We start from the raw sequence: 22,520 nt of genomic DNA, 5'->3' as shown, positions 1-22,520 counted from the left end.
AAGTTATGGCTTCTGCCATTGATTTGACAGTGGTAGTTAACAGATTTAACTCAGTTCCACTAGCAACTAGTGAAACAGAGATGACAAGCAACGGCAGAAGATTTGAATGGCAGTGAATTCAGTCTGTCATGAACACATAGCTGAACGAGGGCAGAAAGCATCTTGTTTTGCAGTCTGTGTGGTTAGGGACATGATTCCTGTGATGGCTCAGGAAGGAGCCTCAAACAAAAGCACAGCAAAGTAGCTTGAAGGTTCTCTTCTCCACAGAGCAGTTAATCAGCCCTATTAACAAGCAGGTAACAAACATCCCTAGTGTCCAGAAACTAAAAGGCACACTATGACATAACCCTAAGTTAAATAGAAAAGCATGACAGTAGCCACAGTTTCTGAGAGCTGTGGAGGAATAACGAGAGCACGAGGAAAGATTCAGCTAATGGGCAGCGTTGATGGCAACATGTAGCTGTCGCTACCAAAAAGAAAAACAGAGGTGGACCCAGCGTACGCTCTGAGTTTGTCTTCATTAAGTAGAAAGATTGCAATACCGTCAATTTGTACAAAGAGAAAAGACAAAGAATCTTTCAAGAAAGAGAAGTACAGAAAATGAATAATGAAGTCAAGTTAATAAAACCCAAAGAACAGTTGTTGATTCTTTAAAGAACTTAGTAAGTCACTAAGAAACACCTTGCATGATGGGTTAAAAAATATTTGCATTTTGGTAAAATTGAAAATAAATAATAAAATTATTATCAAAAATAAAATAAAAATTATTGTGAAAAGGCTTAGAAATTAATACAAGAAAAAATCACATAGGTAAATCAAGAAACATTAAACAGTTTATGATTGCCAAACTTCTCCCTGCAGTAGGAAAGGGGGCAGAGCTTGAAAAGTGAGCTCTGCTTAAAGCTAAGGCAGGGTTCTCAACCTTCCCAGTGCCGCCCTTCAGTGTAGTTCCTCATGTTATGGTGACCTCCAATCAAAAAATTGTTTCATTGCTACTATACAACTATAATTTTGCTACTGTTATGAATTATAATCTAAACATCTGATACGCACCTCCTATGAAAGGGTGGTATCACATCCAAAGGTGCCCTGGACCAGCAGGGCTTCAACGGGGTTCCTAGGGAGGAGAGTGGAAGGAATTGGGGGGGGGAGGGACAAGAGATGCAATAAATGAAAGGCAAGTCTGTTCATCTGATCAAGGCTTCGTTTATTAGAAATTTTTACCCAACTTATATAGGGAGAAGGCAGGAAAGGGGGAAGGTAATTAGCTGTTGCAGGAGACAGGAAGAGTGCTTTCATGTGTTAAATAGGGTGCCTGCAAGATAACTTAGGGATGTTTTCTCAAGGATGCTCTAACAAACGGATGTCCTCACAGTCTCTCACCCATGAGTTAGGGTCCTAGATAACTTTCACTAAATAGCTTTAGGTCTCCACTAAATGACCTTTGCTCACTATTTGGCTTTGACCTAGCAAACACCTTTTGTCTCCACTAGATAGCTTTGACTTTGGCTTCTGTAGATAGCCTTGGCTCACTAATTGACTTTGACTTCCGTAGATAGCTTTGGCTCCCGGCACAAAGGGATCATGACCCACAGGTTGAGAAGTGTTGCTTAAAGAATAGAGAATAGGCGTGAATTTTCTTTTCAAATAAGCAAGCCAAGCTAGCATGTTTAGGTAGTTGTTAACAGTGACTACCTAGTAAGTTTAGTTTTTGGACAACTTTATCTACAACACCCAGAAATCCAATATGAGGGTAGGCAAATTATAAGATACTGTGAGTGGCTAGGATAATCATAAAAGTAAAGGGATTGTTAAATATTTTAAGAAATCCTTTGCTGACAGTGACAAAGAGTACAAAATTGTATTGTGGATATAAAATATATTTAGTTGAATTTTATTTATTTAAAAAAATTAATCTTTAGGAAACTTAGATTTTATTCTTCCTAGCTCAGTATACAAGCTTTTAAAAAAATAACTAAAACTTACAGTGGATGCTATTCTTAATAGAAAAAAGAAAACTTTACACTCATTCATTGTGATTTTAAGAATAAGACAAGGATCCTTTTGTTGCTTCTACTTTTGAACACATTACCAGAGAACTCACAAGAGAAAAAGAAATAGATAAATTAAAATGAGAGCAATCACATTATTTCTAAGTGAAATCACTTATGGAAAACTAAAGAAACTCTGTGGGCACCATCAGCAGCCTTGGTAGAACTTAGCCAGGCTACTGCATGGACAGTATACAAAAATCTGTAGTTTTCTTCTGTTCAGGAAGTAAGCATTTACCAACTAGGGCAAGAATAAGATACCAGTCATAGCACTGGTGCAGCCCAAAAGCTGTCCAGGAGAACTCCAAGAGAGAATGCTTAAGGCATAAAAGGTGGACTATTTCCAGAGCTTAGTCATGGAATTACTCAACATAAATGCAGTGTTCATAAGTAGCTTCACTGAATATTATGAAGATGTCCATCTCCCTCCATCAACATTTAAATCTACTCCAATCAAATTCTATCCACAAAATTTGTGAAGGGAAGTGATATATATGGAACTGACAAACTTCAGATCATATGCTAAATCCAAGCCCTGCCCTTTGCAATAAGTAAAGTTTTATTAGAACACAGACATAACCATGGTGGCATACATGCTACATGCCAGAGGTGATTAGTTACAAGAGATTATATAGTCCATTGCCCCTGGTCCTTTATAGAAAATAATTTAGCAAACTCCTTATTAGAGCATCTGGCACAGGCTCAGAATGAAAAGAGCCCAAACTCGCTCCTATGTCTCTATGGGAATGTTCTCAGGAACTGGCATTAAAAAAATTGGCTCACGAAAGAAGAAAAGTGAAACCATTTCCTTTTCTTTTTTTAAAGATTTGTTTATTTTTATTTTGCGGGCATTGGTGTTTTGCCTGCACTATGTCTGTGAAGGTGTGAGATCCCCTGAAATTGGGGCTACAGACAGTTGTGGGCTACTTGGTGCTGGGAACTGGACCAGGGTCCTCTGAAAGAGCAGCCAGTACTTTTAACCATTGAACCATTTCTCCAGCCCCCAATACTTCATAATTCAAGCAAAGCTGCACATGGAACATAAAGCAAAATGTTAAAAGTGAAGATATACAGCTCATGGAAGAAAATGCCAGAATTCACATTTGTGACCTTATTATGGAGAAAGATTTGTTAAATAAGAATAATGAAAACCACAAAAGAAAAGTAATGATTTTAATTATAACAAAATGAGTGGGGTTTGTTCCTTAAAGCAACAACAAAAATCAACAGATGGCAAAAATATAATTATCATACTGATGGTTTAGACCATTTTGTGGACACTGGAATATCAGGAAATAGAAGGGAGGTGACTTGTGAAAATGAGGATGAAGAAAAAAAATCAACAGTTTGTGGAAGACGAAGTATACATGACACAATAATAAGTGAAAGTGAGTTCAAAGGAAGAGATACCATTTTAATTAATTATTTTTAGAATTTTTTTTGAATTTTATTTTTTTCTTATCAGTTACATTTTATTAACTCTGTATGCCAGCCGTGTCCCGATCCCTCATTCCCTTCCAGTCCCTCCCTCCCTCCCTCATCTCCACCGTGCCCCTTTCCAAGTCCACTGATGGGGGGGACCTCCTCCCCATTCATCTGATCCTGTTTTATCAGGTATCTTCAGGACTGGCTGCAAAGCCCTCCTCTGTGGCCTAACAGGACTGCTCCTCCCTTGGGGGGGTGGGGAGGCCAAAGAGCCAGTCATTGAGTTCCTGTTAGAAATAGTCCTTGTTCCCCTCACTTTGGGAAAACCAATTGGTTACTGAGCTACCACAGGCTACATCTGAGTAGAGGTTCTAGGTTATATCCATACATGGTCCTTGGTTGAATGTCAGTCTCAGAAAAGACCCTGTGCCCAGATATATTTGGTCCTTGTGGAGCTCCTATCCTTTCCCCATCAGACTAACTCTCCTTCTCTCTTATGATTCCCTGTACTCTGCCAAAGGTTTGGTCATGAGTCTTTGCTTTGAAAACACTGCTAGTTAGAATCTTTCAGATGTGCTCAGTGGACTCCTGTCATACGTTCAATGCACATCCCATCTGTCTTTCTAAACAAGGATTGATCATCTTACCCCATGTCTGCTCTCTTGATTATCTTTTTTAGGTGTATAGATTTCATTATGTTTATCATATCTTATAGGTTTATATAAGTGAGTATATACCCTGTTTGTCTTTCTCCTTCTGGGATATTTCACTCAGAATGATCTTTTCTAGATCCCACCATTTGCCTGCAAATTTCATGATTTCCTCCTTTTTGATTGCTGAGTAGTATTCCATTGTGTAAAAATAGCACAATTTCTGTACCCATTCCTTCGTTGATGGACATCTGGGTTGTTTCCAGGTTCTGGCTATTACAAATAAAGCTGCTATAAACATGGTTGAGCAAGTATCCCTTTTGTGTACTTGAGCAAACTTTGGGTATATACCTAGCAGTGGTATAGCTGGGTCTTGAGGAAGCACTATTCCTAATTGTCTGAGAAAGCGCCAGATAGATTTCCAGAGTGGTTGTACCAGTTTACATTCCCACCAGCAGTGGAGGAGGGTTCCCCTTTCTCCACAACCTCTCCAGCATGTGTTGTCACTTGACTTTTTCATCTTGGCCATTCTGATGGGTGTAAGGTGATATCTCAGGGTCGTTTTGATTTGCATTTCCCTGATGGCTAATGAGGATGAGCATTTCTTTAAGTGTTTCTCTGCCATTCGATATTCCTCTGTCGAGAATTCTCTGTTCCCCATTTTTTAATTGGATTACTTGGTTTGCTGTTTTTCAGCTTCTTTAGTTCTTTGTATATACTGGATATTAGTCCTCTGTCAGATAAAGGGTTAGTGAAGATTCTTTCCCAATCTGTAGGCAGTCATTTTGTTTTGATGACTGTGTCCTTTGCTTTACAGAAGTTTTCCAGTTTCATGAGGTCCCATTTATTGATTGTTGCTCTTAGAGCCTGTGTTGTTGGTGTTCTGTTCAGAAAGTTGTCACCTGTGCCAATGAGTTCTAGGCTGTTCCCCACTTTTTCTTCTAACAGCTTTAGAGTATCTGGTTTTATGATGAGGTCTTTGATCCACTTGGACTTTAGTTTTGTGCAGGGTGATAAATATGGATCTATTTTCATTTTTCTGCATGTGGACATCCAGTTGGACCAGCACCATTTGTTGAAGATGCTGTCTTTTTTCCATTGAATGGTTTTGGCTTCTTTGTCAAAAATGGAGTATTCATAGATGTGTGGGTTTATTTACGGGTCTTCTATGTGGTTCCATTGATCCTCCTTTCTGTTTTTATGCCAATACCATGCAGTTTTTATTACTATTGCTCTGTAGTACAACTTGAGATCAGGGATGGAGATACCTCCAGATGATCTGTTGTTGTATAGGATTGTTTTGGAGATTCTGGGTTTTTTGTTTATCCATATGAAGCTGAGAATCTTTTTTTCAAGGTCTGTAAAGAATTGAGTTGGTATTTTGATGGGAATTGCATTGAATCTGTAGATTGCTTTTAGCAGGATGGCCATTTTCACAATGTTAATCCTAGCAATCCATGAGCACGGGAGATCTTTCCATCTTCTGATATCTTCTTCAATTTCTGTCTTCAGAGACTTGAAGTTTTTCTCAAACAGGTCTTTCACTTGCTTGGTTAGTGTCACCCCCAGGTACTTTATGTTATTAGTGGCTATTGTGAAGGGTATTGTTTCCCTAATTTCTTTCTTGGCCCTTTTGTCTTTGGTACACAGGAGGGCTTCTGATTTTTTTTGAGTTGATTTTGTATCCTGCCACTTTGCTGAAGGTGTTTAACAGCTGTAGGAGTTCTCTTGTTGAATTTTTGGGGTCGCTCATATATACTATCATATCATCTGCGAATAGTGTCACTTTGACCTTTTCCTTTCCAATTTGTATCCCCTTGATCTCCTTTAGTTGTTTTATTGCTCTGGCTAGGACTTCAAGTACTATGTTGAGTGGTATGGAGAGAGTGGGCAGCCTTGTCTTGTCCCTGATTTCAGTGGGATTGTTTTAAGGTTCTCTCCATTGAGTTTGATGTTGGCTATAGGCTTGCTGTATATTGCTTTTACTATGTTTAGATATGTGCCTTGTATTCCTGATCTCTCCAAGACTTTAAACATGAATCGGTGTTGGACTTTGTCAAATGCTTTTTCAGCATCTAAGGAGATGATCATGTGGTTTTTCTCCTTTAGTTTGTTTATGTGGTGGATTACATTGATGGATTTCCGTATGTTGAACCACCCTTGCATGCCTGGGATGAAGCCTACTTGGTCGTGGTGGATGATATCTTTGATGTGTTCTTAGATTCGGTTTGCAAGTATTTTATTGAGTATTTTTGTGTCAATGTTCATAAGAGAGATAGGTCTGAAGTTCTCTTTTTTTGTTGGGTCTTTGTGTGGTTTAGTTATCAGGATGACTGTCCCTTCATAGAATGAGTTTGGTAATGTACCTTCTGTTTCTATTTTGTGGAATATTTTGAGGAGAACTGGTGTTAGCACTTCTTTGAAGGTCTGGTAGAATTCTGCGCTGAAACCATCTGGTCCAGGGCTTTTTTTGGAGGGGAGACTGTGAATGACTGCTTCAATTTTCTTGGGGGATATAGGGCTATTCAGTCTTTCTCACTGATCTTGACTTAATGTTGGAAGATGGAATCTATCAAGAAAATTGTCCATTTCATTTAGGTTTATGTCACCCTTCTCATCTCTGATTTTGTTGATTTGGATAGAATCTCTCTGCTTTTTAGTTAGTTTGGCTAAGGGTTTGTCTATCTTGTTGATTTTCTCAAAGAACCAGCTTTTTGTTTCATTGATTCTTTGAATAGTTTTATTTGTTTCTAATTGATTGATTTCAGCCCTGAGTTTGATTATTTCCAGCCGTCTGCTCCTCTTTGGTATATCTACTTCTTTTTTTTTTTCTAGGGTTTTCAGTTGGGCCATTAAGTTGTTTGTATGTGATGTTACGAAATTCTTCTTGCAGGCACTTAGTGCTATAAATTTTCCCCTGAGCACTGCTTTCAATGTGTCCCATAAATTTGGGTATGTTGTGCCTTCATTTTCATTGGATTCTAGGAAGTCTTTAATTTCTTTCTTTATTTCTTCCTTAACCCAGCTGTCATTGAGTAACGAGTTGTTCAGTTTCCATGTGCGTGTAGGCTGTTTGTTATTTCTGTTGTTGTTGAGGTCCAGCTTTATTCCATGGTGGTCAGATAGAATACAAGGGATTATTTCAATCTTTTTGTATCTGTGCAGGCTTGCTTTATGACCAACTATATGGTCTGTTTTGGAGAAGGTTCCATGCAGTGCTGAAAAGGAGGTATACTCTTTTGAGTTTGGATGAAAAGATCTGTAGACGTCTATTAGGTCCATTTGATTTAGGGTCTCTGTAAGTGTTTTTATTTCCCTATTTGTTTTCTGTCTAGTTGATCTGTCCCTTGGTGAGAGTGGAGTGTTGAAGTCTCCCACTATTAGGGTATTAGGATCAATGTGTGATTTAAGCTTTAATATTGTTTCATTCACGAATGTAGGTGCTGTTGTATTAGGGGCATAGATATTCAAAATTGTGATGTCCTCTTGGTGGATTTTTCCTTTGATGAGAATGTAGTGGCCCTCCTTATCTTTTTTGATTAACTTGGGTTGAAAGTCTATTTTATTAGATATTAATATGGCTACTCCCGCTTGTTTTCTGGAACCATTTGCTTGAAAGACATTTTTCCAGCCCTTTACTCTGAGGTAGTGTTTATCTTTGTTGCATAGGTGTGTTTCTTGGATGCAACAGAATGATGGATCCTATTTCTGCAACCATTCTGTTAGTCTGTGTCTTTTTATTGGGGAGTTGAGTCCATTGATGTTGATAGAAACTAGTGACCAACAATTGTTACTTACTTTAGATGTGGGGTTGTTGGTGTCACTGAGTTTCATTGCTTGTATTCTTTTGGTTTTTTTGTTGTATAGTTATCTATTTCCTCTGTTTCCTTAGATGTAGTTGTTTTCTTTGGTTTGGAGTTTCCCTTCTAGTAACTTCTGTAGAGCTGGGGTACTATGTAGATATTGTTTAAATTTGGTTTTGTCTTGGAATATTTTGCATTCTCCGTCTATGTTGATTGAAAGTTTTGCTGGGTATAGTAGTCTGGGTTGGAGTCTGTGGTCCCTTAAGGACTGTATGATTTCTGTCCAGGCCCTTCTGGCTCTCATAGTTTTTGTTGAGAAATCTGGTGCGATTCTGATAGGTCTACCTTCATATGTTACTTGGCTTTTTTCCCTTGTTGCTTTTAGAATTTTTTCTTTGTTTTGTAGGCTTAGTATTTTGACTATGATGTGACGTGAAGAATTTCTTTTCTGGCCTAGTCTACTTGGTGTTCTGTAGGCCTCTTGTATGTTTATGGCCATCTCTTGTATGTTTATGGCCATCCTCGAGACCTTCCAGGGAAAGACTGGGTGACCCGCGATCAGACTCACAACTTTGCTTCCCCGTGGGTTTTTTTGCGACTGGGACTCCCAGTCTCTGGCATCCTTGTGCCCACCAATCAGCCTGGGAAAGTGATCGGGACATGCAGGCTTGCGACACCAGCCTGGAGACCCAAAGCCCGCGTTATCTGGGATTTCTTCGGGTTCTGGCTGGGCAGCCGAGAGTGGACCCCACTGATTCCCACGCCGTGGGAGCCTCCCCTCACCTGGGAAACATGATAGCTGCAGTTTTAGGGCCCAGAGTTCAGTCTCCTGGTCGCTGCATGGAGTGTGTTGTCCTGCTTCTCAGACACAGTGCTCTCCCGGCGCTGCCATCTTGGCCTCCCCTATTTTTAGAATATTATGAGAGTGCTGTATTTGCGTAATTTCTGTTCCTTTCTTTTCCACTCTAAACTCTGCCTCATCTTCTTTAATTATTGTTATACATGCACACATGTGAACACATACACGCACCTTCATATAGATGCAGTCTGATGAGTCCATTCAGTATTGCTCTTTGTATTTCAGGGCTGACCCCTTGGGATTGTATAACCGATTACCGGGAAGTGACTCCCTGAGGAAGACTAGATCTCTATAAGCAGCCATTATTTGCCCATAGCTCTTCATCTAGGGCCAGGCCTTGTATCATTTTCTTCATCCATAGTGATTCCACTGTTCAAAAGAACAATGGTGTCGTTTTCCTGGTCTCATTTAGGCATGGGAGTGGGAATGGCTTGGAATCGTACTAGGGATGAGCTGTGTCTGAGATACCATTTTTTTACTATCCGTCATGAAAGCAGATAATATCAAGTGGTGGCAAGGACAGAGGAAAACGCAGTCTTTGTGTGCTGTCCGTAGGAATGAAAACTGGTACTTATATCTTAGAAAAGCCGATTAGGTTATGACTTAAAACCCTATTATATAGGACTATAGGATGTGCATTACGAAAGAAGTCACAGTGTTATTTGTGATAAAATATTGTAGCTGGACTAACTCTTGAGCAGGAACAGACTATACACAAAAGCCACAGTGGATTGCTGTGAGAAGAAATGAGCAGCCAGGAGTTATTTTTAGCAACACTGAAGGAGTAAAACAGAATTAAGAAACAGATGAGATTTAAAACAAATAATTTATACAAAATTAAAATTAAATGTTTTTGAGAGCCTTCCATATTTTTGGCATATGGAAGGCATGTACACACATCTACAAAGAAGATAAACACTGCATTAATTCTGCTACAGTGAATCCTGATTTGGGAGGGGATAGAACAGGTTTGGGCATAGAGGGTCAAAGACAAAAAAAGGATGAAAGACAAATAAGACCAAAAGAAGTACTAGTCAAGAACTTGGGAAAACAGCAGCTCATCACTTAGAGCCCATGCTTAAGTCAAGTTTGTCCAGTTATCCTTAAATGGAAACAAATGTCAGACATGCTGCTGCTGCTAGCTCTGTTAGGCAGTTGCTCAGACAGTGTCATTAGGTGTGGGCTTGTGTCTCTGTTTAGTGACATGTTAACTGTGTTTGGGGGAGGAATCTAGTGGCTTCAGTTTCACACTCAAACAGACTAGACAGTCCAGAAACAGAAGGAACATTACCAAACTCATTCCATGAGGCCATAGTCACCTTGATGCTTAAACTGCACAAAGACTTAACAAAGAAAGAGAATTTCAAGCCAATCTCTTTTATGAACATTGACACAAAAATGCTCAATAAAATAAGTAGCAAACTGAATCCAAGAACATATCAAAGATATCATTTACCATGACCAAGTAGGCTTCATCCCAAACATGCAGGGGTGGTTCTATATATGGAAATCCATCAATGTAATCTACCATCTAAGCAAACTGAAACAAACAAACAAAAAACAAAACAACAACAAAAACCATGATCATCTCCTTAGATGCTGAAAAAGTATTTGATAAAATCCAACACCCTTTCATGTTTAAAGTTTTGGAGAGATGAGGGACACAAGGCACATACCTAAACAGTAAAGGCAATATACAGCAAGCCTATAGCCGACATCAAACTAAATGGAGAGAAACCTAAATCAGTCCCATTGAAATCAGGGACAAGAAAAAGCTGCCCATTTTCTCCATATCTCTTCAGTTTAGTACTTGAAGCCTTAACTAGGGCACTAAGACAAATAACGGAGATCAAGGGGATACAAATTTGAAATGAAGAAGTCAAAGTATCACTGTTTGTGGATGATATAATAGTATACATGAGTGACCCCAAAAACTGTACCAAGAAACTTCTATAGCTAATAAACACCTTCAGCAAAATAGTTGGTTACAAATTTAATTCAAAAAATCAGTAGCCTTCCTGTACACAAAAGACAAAAGGGCTGAGAAAGAAATTATGGAAACAAACCCTTCACAATAGCCAAAAACAAAACAAAAAAACATAAACTACCTTGGTGTAACTCTAACCAAGAAAGTGAAAGACTGGTGTGAAAACAAACAAACAAACAAACAAACAAAAACCCCTTCAAGTCTTTGAAGAAAGAAATAGAATAAGAAATCAGAAGGTGTAAAGATATCCCATGCTCATGGATCAGTAGAGTTAACATAGTAAAAATGGCTACCCTACCAAAAGCAATCTGTAGGTTCAATGCAATTTCCATCCAAATATCAACAAAATTTTTTACAGACCTTGAAAGAACAATTCTCAAATTTATATGGAAAAAACAAAAAACCCAGAATAGCTAAAACAACCCTGTACAATTCAAGTTCTTCTGGGGCTATCTCCATCCATGACCTAAAGCTGTACTGTAGAGCAAGAGTAATAAAAACTGCATGGTACTCTCATAGAAACAGACTGGTGGATCAATAGAATTGAATCAAAGTCTTAGAAATAAACCCATATACCTATGAACACCCAAGAAATGGATACAGAAATTGTGGTGCATTTACACAGTGGAATAGCTATTAAAAACAAGGAAAGCTTGAAATTTGCAGGCAAATTGATGGGACTAGAAAAGATCATTCCAAGTGAGGTAACCCAGAACCAGAAAGACACGCATGGTAAATACTCCCTTATAAGTGGATATTAGCCATAGATACAGGATAAACATACTAAAATCTACAGGCATCAAGAAGCCACACATCAAGGAGGACCCTAGAGAGGATCCTTAATCCTTATTCAGAAGGGCAAACAGAATAGACACCTAAAGAGGTTGAAGAGAGGGAACAGGATGGGAGCCTACCATAGATGTCTTCAGAAAGACTCCACCCAGCAAGGGATTGAAGCAGATGCGGAGATTCACAGCCAAACTTTGGGCAGAGCACAGGGAATCTTATGGAAGAATGGGGGATAGAAGGACTCAGAGAAGACAGGGGCTCCACAAGGAGACCAACAAAGCCAGCAAATCTAGCCCCAGGGCCTCCTGCAGAGACTGATGCATCAAAGGCCATGCACAGAGAGGACCTAGACCCCCTGCTCAGATATAGCCCATAGGCAGCTCAGTCAACCTGTGGGTGCACTAATAAGGGGAGCAGGACTGTCTCTGACTCAATTGCCTGCTCTTTGATCACTTCCCCTTGTTGGGGCAATCTTGCAGGTCCACTGAGGAAGAGTGTGCAGGCAGGGCAGGCCTGATGAGACTTGATAGCCTAGAGTTAGATAGTAGGAGAGGAGGCCTCTCCTTTTCAAGTGGACTAGGGGAGGGAGATATGGGGGGAGGAGGTAGGGAGTGTGGGACTGGGAGGAGATGAGAGAGGGAGCTGCAATCGGGATATGAAGTGAATTAACTGTAAAAAATTAAAAATTAAATAAAACCACTACCAACAACAAAAAGCCTTTTGTAGCATTGACAGTGACTGGCTGAAGGATTTGTCTTTGATTTTTTTTTCACTTTGTGCCCATATCTACTCCCAAGCAATAGTATGCTAGGGGACGAAGGGTGCTAAGGGCAATTCCTAAGACCTAGGTCTAGGCAAATAAGAAGAGTGCTACCCATAGAACATGGTGACAGCATCAACCATAGAAAAGTTAAGGTAACATGGCTAGAACTATAGAAAATACGAATTCACTTTCCTAAAAGCTTCCCAGAGAGCATGCTCCAGAAGCCATTTGGTTAGGTGATATTTGAAAGTCTTACTGGCCTTAATTTTTATGAGCTGGTTGTATTTTAAAAACCAGTATGACATGAGTAATACTGACATGAGTCCTTAGTATCAAATATGCCAAGTTCTAGTCCACTACGATGGAAGACTTTTGCATACCTCTCACTTTAAACATTTGATTCACTAAATCATTATGCATTTATTGGTCTACTTAAAAAAAAAAAGCTTTCCGTTTCCTAACTTCATCCTTTCTTCTTATTTTTCATCTTCATCTTTCATCTCTGGGTTTCATGTAAGTTGGTCTCTGGCTATCGATCTCTAGTGAGTGGCTCTTGACGTACACAAGTGTAGGGGCCTTAGTCACACAGGGTCACGCATGTGTAGACATCACCTCGCTAAGATTGTTCCTGGGGCATGGATAGCTTTGGTTCATTGTTCCAAGTGCCCAATTTCATTTCATTGTTTCTCATGTTCATTATTTTTTCACATTGCTGTGACAAAAGATTTGTTAGAAATACCTTGCAGTAGCAAGGATTTATTTTGGTTCAGGGTTTCAGAGTTCTAGTTTGCAGAAAATCATGGCTGTGGGAGCAAGCTATTTATCTCTCCACATAGAGCAAATGGAGAGACACCCACCAGAAGGCAGGCATAATCTCAAAGCCCTGTCTCTGCCCCCTGTCTTCTACCTCCTCCAACCACCCCCTTCTCCTAAATTTGAGATGCCCACCCCCAGAGCAGTGGCAGCAAGTGCTCAACACATGAGCTCGTGGGGGACATTTTATTGCTGTCATTGGGCCTCCCCTCAAAGAAGGACATGGAAAAATTAGCTTTCCTTGTCTGGGCTATGTCTGCATGAGTCGAGAGCTAGTATCATCTGAAACTCTGTTTTGCTCATTCCTTTGTGTTTTTTTTTTGTTTTTTTTTGTTTTTTTTTGTGTGTGTGTGTGTGTGGTTTTTTTTTTGTTGTTGTTCTAATTTTGGCAATTGAATTGCAATAGTTCTCAGGGAATGCGTGTTTTGTCATTGTAGGCGAGGTCAGACAGTGTTTGTTCCTGTGCTAAATTGCTGTTATACAAACAAAGATAAAACCATGTGAAAGAAGCCTTTAAGAATTAGGTTTGTACTCAGTACTTTACAGTGGACATTTCCATATTAACAGAGATGACCAGGTCAATGGCAAAATTAAGTATCGAACAAAGAGGACTTTGTGGATTTGAGGTGACACCCTGAAGGGCCAGAGAGTTTAGGCATGACACACTGCTTTGTTACCCATGGTACAGCTGCTGCTTGGCAACACTACTGGAATCAAGGCAGCATTGCAGGGAGATGGGAATATGCCAAGAGCACTTACCTGGACTTCATCTGAGGGGAGATTTAAAGGGCCCAGTTTAAACGGCGTCCTCTTTGCACTTAAGAATTTTTACTTGAAATTTGCCTTCTAGTGAACCTAGTTACTAGCTAGCTCTTTTGAATGCTTATTTTCTAAATTATTTCCTCTTTCAGATTTCACTGTGAGACCATGTCATTTAGATTTGGCCAACATCTTATCAAGCCCTCTGTGGTATTTCTCAAAACTGAGCTGTCCTTCGCCTTGGTGAATAGGAAGCCCGTTGTACCTGGCCGTATCCTTTTCTTGTAAAAGAAGCATTTGTGCCAAACCCGCCAAGTCAATATAGATTCAGCCTTTATTGTTTGTCCCTGAAAGGTAAGCAAAGAATCTCCCTTCCTCCACATTCAAAGTGACCAGGTAAGATGTTATTCATATTTACTTTGAATCCAGTTGGTGGCACCTGTAATATGCTTGAGCAATGTTGCAGAACTACTAAGGAGGGTTGCTTAGCAACTGTAGCTTTGGATGGGAATTTTTGGTTGACCTTTTCACTACCATAGCTGTGTAAATAAATAGGTGTTTCTAAAATTGGTCCAATGAATATCATGGGCACTTTTTATTCGTTGTGAATTTTAATGGAGGGTTAGAAACTGGATGGTGACTCTGATGTGGAATTAAAGGACTGCAGGAGAATTAGAAATGGACTGTTTCTTTTCTTAGTGGAGATTATTAAATTTACGCTTTTATTTTATTTTTGAAATTGTAACATAATTACATCACTCCCTTTCCCTTTCCTCTCTCCAAGCCCTCCCATGTATCTCTTTTCTTTCTTTTTCAAGTTAATGTCCTTGTTTTTCATTAACTGTTGCTAATACATATATGTGTGTATGCATGTATATTCATGTATACACATATGTATTTTTAAACATAACCTGGTTGGTGTATATAATTTTCCTAATATGTATATTTTCAGGGCTGATGATTTGGTATTGGATAAGTAGTTGGTGTGTCTTCCCTAGGGAAGACTATTTCTCCCACTCTCAGCATTCCTTAGTTGCCTACAGTTTTTTGTGTAGAGTTAACAGCTCCTGGTCTTCTCCATCCACTTCCTCTCATTGATTAGTGTTGTCCTGTTTCAGCTCATGTTTGGACAGTCATATTGGTGAGACTTTACAGGTGTAGCTTCTGACCTTACTGGAAGACACAGTCAAACATGTTATGAATATTGTGGTCTGTGTTGGAACTTGAAACGTCACTTTCTCTTGGGAAAACCCCTCGTTTCTAGAGCATTCTCCACTGTGAGTGCTGGTTGAGCAACTTTGTTTTGTTGGAAGAACTTTCTACAGGATTCAGTAGGAGCTTCATCCTCCTAGGCAGTGGAGGTTGCAATGGATGGGACACTCAGTGGAGGTGCTTTGTCATGCTAACCCCCCCCCCCCCCTTGGCTGTGTACCTGTGGATTTTATGGCATTTCCATAGTATTTTTCTCTTCTTATTTTATTGTGCAAGGGGTAACAAGCCTCATGTTTTAAGATAATTTATATTTTCCATGCTGAACTATGGTTTGGCTTTGAAGTGAATTCCTTACTATGGTCCTCAATGTATAAATATTTCAAGATATTTTTGGAGTAAGTTTTCAGCCTTAGAAAATAAAATTGTGGTTCTATAGTAAACTCTCAAAGTCCTGAGCCCAAATTTTACCTGATTAACATTTGCAAATTTATGAAAACAATGAAGAGGTTATAAATGAGTAGCAATGTTCTATGAAAATTATTCTTTCTATTATTTAAATCTCTTTTTATAAAATTTTAACGGGAAAGTTGAGCCTAAGTGCTCACTATTGAGAGGCTAGCTTTCTCTGCTTACGAAAGGGAAAAGCTGAAGCCAGCATGATTTAGAAAGACTAGGCAGCAGAACAGCTTATAAGTTTTGGATTAAGTTTATATTGCATTCTTCAAATGGACCCGAACTTCCTGGACTACAAGCATTGACTACAAGCATTTTTATTTCTCCCTTTGGTTTCACTGGAAATTTTTGTTGATCATTTTGTCTTGGAGAATCTTTAAAGAAAAATATAGTCAGATGGCAAAAGAACAAAGGTGTAATACTCCATTGTTTTCGACGTGCTAGCTTGAATTGACTTTTACAAGAGAAAGAGAACTTGGGATGAAAATGAGTATTTAGATGACTGAATCTTCATACCGTGGATTAGGGAAAGGTGATGTCACATGGACATACTGTATGTTAACTGGGTAAGGATGGAGGAGACTTTGTTTTGTGAGTTTTTATTCATAACTTGATTTCTTTTGCATCGAATCATTGGTGAAAGTGTGATAGTAGGACTGGGAAAATATCTGACATAGAACCTATACATGCCTTCTTCTAAGGAAAGAGCCCCAAGTGAATCCTGAGAATTTAGTGAAATTACTGCCCTGGAGTCACCATTTTGAGAGTGAGTCCTTACCATATCTGTGAGAGGATTCTAAGAGCACTTAGGAGATCATCCAGAATTAACAAGCATGACCATGTTTAGGAGAAACCTGCTTCTGTCTGAGGAGGACGCGAGAGTGGGGATGCTTTGGGAACCAGCCCACTGTGCAAGGCTGCCTCACATCTCTGCTATTGAGTCTTGGAGCCAGTAGGCCACGCATCGAGACAGTGAATTCCTACATTGTTAGGTAACCTTCACGTTATCTTTGCAGACTTGGTTGGTCACAGCTGTGAGAAGCTTCTTAGCAGGCATTCACTTGCTTGCAGAAAGCCACGGCCTTTTATCCTGAGATTTGGGAGTTGGCTAGCGCTCTCTGCTCCTTTCATAAAATCAATAGTGAGGGGCCTTCTACCCTTCGCCAGCATGCTGTCCTGCCTGCCCTAGCCTAACCTTGTCATGTGGATCACCGAGTGTTCTTCAACCTCTGCCTCTAGGCTTCTCCCCGGCCCCCCAGCTTCTGACCATACCATTTTTCACTTCCCTTGTTGGCAGATCATTTTTTAAAATGCCCGAACTGTGTGACAAGTTCCAAAGGTATTTAGAATGTTTTGTTGGTTTCTGTCTTTCCAGCCATCTGCTAACCCTATGTCTCCCTTTCCCATTTACTCTGCTCCCTTCTACCCGTGGCTCTCCCCAGACTTTTCATTTCAACTATGCTGCTATGATAAATACTTCTCTCTCTTGGTAAAGACATCCTCATTGTTTATGACATTTCATTCCTTTTTCATGCACTGATTCATTCAACCCTTGCTCTGTGCATTCTTTTCTCTGCATAGAATCATTTCTTTCTGTGGGACTTGTTCTTAACCATTTCCCTAGCATCTGAGTACTGTAGTAACTAGAATTAAAGCAGAAACTACAGACAGCAAGAGCAAATACAGTGGTTTAGTTGCTAGAACGAGGCAATCAGGCCTGCTAATGTCTGCCTTTTTTGTATTCCGAAGCCCAGACCCAATTCATGTCACTGCGCTATTTCCGAGTTTCTAGTATTGTGTTGAGGCTGACTTCCCTGATTTTCCCAATCCTGTTTTGTCAGTTACAACTCTGTTTTCAGTTGTGTGTTGACTAGGGGTTAAGTCCAAAAAGAGTGAACAAGTTGATGGCCACTAGAAATGTTCAGTTAACAGTTTTATATTTTTCACAACAGCTTTATAGTAACTTCATATAAAATGGAGTGATTTGCGTTGAACAGTTTTTTGTTTAAATGATATCCAGGCACCCTGTGGGGGGTTTGTTATTGATGAATGACTTGTAAGCATTATCTTTGAACTGATGTCCCCACTAGCCCCCCCTCCTTTTTTTTTTTTTTTTTTTTTTTTTTTTGCTTATTGACTTAAAAAAAAGTTTTCATGTGTGTCTGCATCTGTGGGTGGGCACACATGTAGAGCTCAGGGAGAACTCAGGTGTCAGCCCTTACCTAAGTCTGAGTCTCTTACTCTTCGTTTCTGTGTACACAGACTGGCTTCTTGGGAGTCTTTTGTCTGTAGAACCATCTCACCACAGCAGTGCAAGCATTGAATCACACACGTGTGCTACCATGTCGGGATTATGGGCATTCAGACCTAGGTCTGCATGCTTGCCTGACAGGTTCTCTCTCCTGAGTCATCTCCGTGTCTCCTTATCCCTGGCTTTTTGATCGTTTTTGTAGTAGAAAAGGAACTGTCAGAGCAGGGGCCAGAGGCAGGCTTCTGCCGCAAAGGTATGCAATGCTTCATTCACAGGAGCACCGCTTCAGTTCCTCCCCTCACACAGAAAGCAAATACTCCCGTTCCTTGCCAAGTTCTTAGAGTTAACTGAATAGGCTTTGGCCTCTGTGGTACAACACATGAAAAAGAATGTCAGAATGTCTTTAATCCATTAATTTCTGAGTACAGGAAAATGCTTTTCAAGCTTTCTTGGTGAGAGACCAGAGTCGTTTTGAAGAATCGCGTCTTCAGAATTTTGTTGAACATTTTATTCACATGTTTCAATGCAGCTCAGCTCTTGTTCATGGCTTAAATAAATTGGCACCATTACAGTTCATACCTCTCCTAGCCCCTCCCCTTGTGTTATGCTTTGTCTGCCTCTCCTCTCGAGCTGAGCATGAAAAATGAATTTGAACATGAGTGGAATCCATTTGGTGACTGGGGCTTTTATTGTAAATAAAATCATTCATTTGTTATGTCCTGTTGTTTTCAGCAGACAGTGTATTGATCTGTGGATTGCTATTCAGAATGGTGCAAGGAGCCCTAGCATTCGAGGGAGGGATACAGTGTTTGTGGATGCTTTGAATATGGTGTGTAATGATGGAGACAAACTTTGCTCACTGGCCATACTGTATTACACAACTCATTTGTCAACAGTTTATTGAATCAGTTATTACAAGGAACAGATTTTCCCCGACCAGGAGCATCACAGGCAGAATGCTATCAGGACCAAACAATGTTAGGATGATGCATGGGGGACAGCCTTCCAAAGTGTATTGCGAGGAATTAGATGAGGTAACTTTAGGGACATTTCTGCTGACACATTACAAACAAAAAGTTTGCTGCAGTGGGAACTGTGTGGCAAGACTCTGCCCCAGCAGATAGGAAAGAAAACACTGACAAATGCTTTTTAAGACAAACTTTTACCATTTTCACTGAGAAATGTTCCCTTTTCTGGTTTCAGAGTATCACCACATTTGCTCTTGAAAAAAATTGAAAAAAAAATAAAAATAGCTTTTTTCCTTAACTGTGGTTCTTGCAGAATAGATACTATAGATAAAAATGCCCTTTTAGTCCTTCTGTAAAATCAGAAATATTTGTCACTTCCTGAGTGGGTTTTAATCTTGTGAATTCCTTTAATTGTTCAGGAAACCACAGTTATTAGGGATCTGCTGATCTTTCATTTCTCAATACTGTTTCTTTTTAAACCTTCCTGTACAAATAAGATGAGTGCAAGCACTATTTTAATATCCTTATTGCTAAAGATAGAATTGTGATCTTTAAATTGCTGTGAGCACATGTCTTTGCTCCACTTCGTGTGTGCCTCTGTATACTAGCTGGCTTAAGTATTCATTCAGAGATCTTCAGAGATGTCCTGGAGCAAGCTGGTCCCTAGCTGGGATGGAAGAGGTGGTTTTCTTATGGTCATTTTTTAAGTTGGCAGATTATTGCACTCGAATATGTTGTATGGTAGTGATTAATCAACTGGGAGAGAATTCTACATAAATGGGCCCCTCTTCTTGGGCTGTTAAGAGTTAGGGGCGCTTGCTAATAACAGCCCACCATGGCACTACTAAGTGGGATCAAAGGGCAGTCTTGAATGCTGTCATCCTTCTCAGTTCACTGGTGGATGGTTTTAGAGTCTAGAAAGAACCACAGAGGATCTTGTCAATTCCTTTCATAAGACGAACCTCGTGTGTCAGTTATTTTTCTTAAGTATTATAAAAGAAATAGCTGCATAAGAAACAAGTCCGCTTTATCCCAAATGCCACCTCAGGAGGTGATGGAGAGTTGATAATGTCAGGGGTGACTGTGAGGTCGCATTTAGGGTTAGCGGGCATCATCTGTCAACAGTGTCGGGGACAGGGGGAAACCTCTTCCTTTTCCAACTTTACTTTTGGTTCCTAGAACTGAAACTTACGTTGTTTCTTCGGTGTATAGCTGAAGATAGATTGGTGACATCTAGAACTGAGGGAGTGGATGAGATAGGTGTAATGTGCAACAGAATAGAGAAATCGGTATGGACTCCTCCCAGAAACGGCTTGCCTGGAGCATGTGCACGGTGGTCCCTGGACCTCACAGGAGAGGCTTCCTTTTATGAATATGCGTCTTGACTCTGCTGTCCCCTTACTGCCTGCTTCCCCGAGTTGCATATGCAGCTTTTTCCCCATTGCTTGATAATTCATTTTTACTGTCTTTCCTTGACTGTGACTTCCTTCCTGTCAGGATTTACCTTGTAGCCACAGCCCCGCTGCAGGGAGATGGAGGGCTGCCCTGACCTGGTTATACATTGGAGGAGAAAGATTGAACTGGCTTTTCAATAACAGGGGCTTTTAGTGGCACATTTCTCAGCACTGCAGCAAGGCTGTGAATCCTCTTTGCTTTTTCACAAGCAGAAAGTAATACCTTTACAAACAGCCGATCTATATACAATTTCTAACAGAGAAGGAGAAAAAAGGGGAGGGGAGATTGGAAATGTTCTCTCTCCTGCTAAAGCCGAGGGTACATTGATAATCATATGTTTCAGGATTGCACTTTGACTATTTCTCTTGTTGGCTGCTCACACGGGTATCCTGTGATGTGAAAAGCTGATCCCATTTCTATTTATTTTTCTTGTGTGCCTTTCTCAGGTAGCTTTGTGCTGCCGTGGGTCACACCTGCTGAACTCTGCTCATTATAGTCCGTGCGTATCTTTGGCCTGCTTTCCATGCAAGTCATCAGATTAGAAAGAACAGGAAAAGCCTGGTCACAGTGTTGCCAGCTCTGCACTTGTAAAGGAGCATAATTAGGAATAATGAATGGAATAATACATCACTATTCATAAGAAATGTCACATAATTAACTCAAATAATGTGAAATATATTCTAATTTCCATTTGGCATGAAAATAGATTTGTTAGAACACCGGTAGGCAGTTAATGTTTATCGTATATTTTCATACACATATCAAAACTGTTAGTTTCTGCTCAGTGAATATACGTGGTTTTTCTAAAACATAGTCAGATGGCTTTCTTCTCATTGAACCTTAGTATATTCCTTATTTGTTATTTATTATATATTCATAATTTTTATATGTGTTCAACTGGTATAATTAGCGTAACTAATTTATATTTATTGCAAATTAATGATCTAATTTATTTACTTAGCTCTCATTTCCTTCCTCAAGCTAATTGACTGAAAAAATAACGATAAATTTACACAAATAGCTCTTGGGCACAAATCCTACACTGGTCTCAGCCTAAGGACTCTGGGAAGCATTAGGTAACTGAATTAGTTTTTTTAATCTGAGCCATTTTCCTGGGCTTTCTGCTACAGGCCTTGAGCATATCTCAGGAGTCTTGGTTTGGGTCTGTGGATCCCAGCTTGTGTTCAGGATGCATGTAGCCTCAGAAAGAGGAGTTAATTCTGTGTGTAACCACTGTGGTGACCACAGCACTCGCCACCATCAGCTCTGATTCTGAGAAACCCTGTGTAGCACCAGATAGCCACCTAGCTTTTTCCACAGTGAAGAGAGCTCTAAAGAGTCCAGAGGAGGAGGCAAGCAGCACAGAAAGGCAATCTAGAAATATTTTAGTATTTTGGTAATGAAAATGGGCATACCAGGATACTCCATCGTAGGATGAGTGTGAGAATTGATGGAGGAGGCTGCCAGAGCACCCTGGGATCCAGCATGATGCCTGTCCCTCAACATCTCTGAGTGTTTCAGAGTGGTGGGTTTACTTATGAATGAAGACAATAGAACTCTTTCTCTGCTTCCAATGACCTTCAATGCCGCAGGTCAGAGAAATGCTGGCTGTGTGCAGGAGGCTGGGGAGGCTCTACACAGCCTGCCTGCCTTTCCTTTGTGCTGTCTGGACTGACCGTGTCTATAAACACAACTCAGCACTGCCTTAGCTACCACAACAGCATAAATGGATGGATTAAGATAATATTTTGTGGCCAACAGTACTTTTCTGAGGCTAGTGTCCTTTCTTCTCACTCGGGATCTGTAAGCGGTTTAACTGGAAAAACTGAGGCTCAGACCTGTAGCGACTCCCAACCCATGGAAATCATGATTTCACCTAGGACTCTCTATTCTCATTCATTATTTTCTCTACCCCATTGTGGCCTGGGGTGTCTCAAGAAGTTACATTCCCCAGATTCTAAAACCTTTCCCATGAGCCCCACTTCTCAGTGTTGTCATAAAAAAAATGTATGCCTGGCTACTTCTACCTGTCAGTCATTTTTCTGTTGATGGCTTTATTATTTGTATCTCAGTTGCCAGCCATGAAGGTTGGTTGTAGAATATAACTAGCTTGTTGATGACTTTCAGAAACTGTCCATCGACAGCTGTATAGAAGCAGACACTCTTGCCTGGCTGCTGGCATCATTTTCTCTGAGATGAAATAAGTATAGGAGGGATAAGTTCATGGGGTTTTCTAATTTTTCTCTTTTCTTAGAAGGTTTTGAAATGGCTGTAGTTATAAA

The 22,520-nt window shown here is 40.0% G+C and overlaps 1 protein-coding gene across 3 annotated transcripts in view; it reads left to right on the top strand.

The window, feature by feature from the left end:
- The window catches only part of Fhit (fragile histidine triad diadenosine triphosphatase), a 1,530,368-nt gene that overhangs the window by 708,928 nt on the left and 798,920 nt on the right, over positions 1-22,520 (top strand). For all 3 annotated transcript variants that reach the window (XM_060390944.1, XM_060390943.1, XM_060390942.1), the window contains one exon: positions 14,052-14,170. In XM_060390944.1, coding sequence (XP_060246927.1) covers positions 14,068-14,170 — 103 coding nt within the window. In that variant the 5' untranslated portion in view covers positions 14,052-14,067. The remainder of the gene's footprint in view (positions 1-14,051; positions 14,171-22,520) is intronic.

This window comes from Meriones unguiculatus, chromosome 9 (assembly GCF_030254825.1).
Source record: "Meriones unguiculatus strain TT.TT164.6M chromosome 9, Bangor_MerUng_6.1, whole genome shotgun sequence".
Classification (NCBI taxonomy): domain Eukaryota; kingdom Metazoa; phylum Chordata; class Mammalia; order Rodentia; family Muridae; genus Meriones; species Meriones unguiculatus.
The sequence above is the reverse complement of the archived record's forward strand: the minus strand, read 5'-3'. Positions and strand labels throughout refer to the sequence as shown.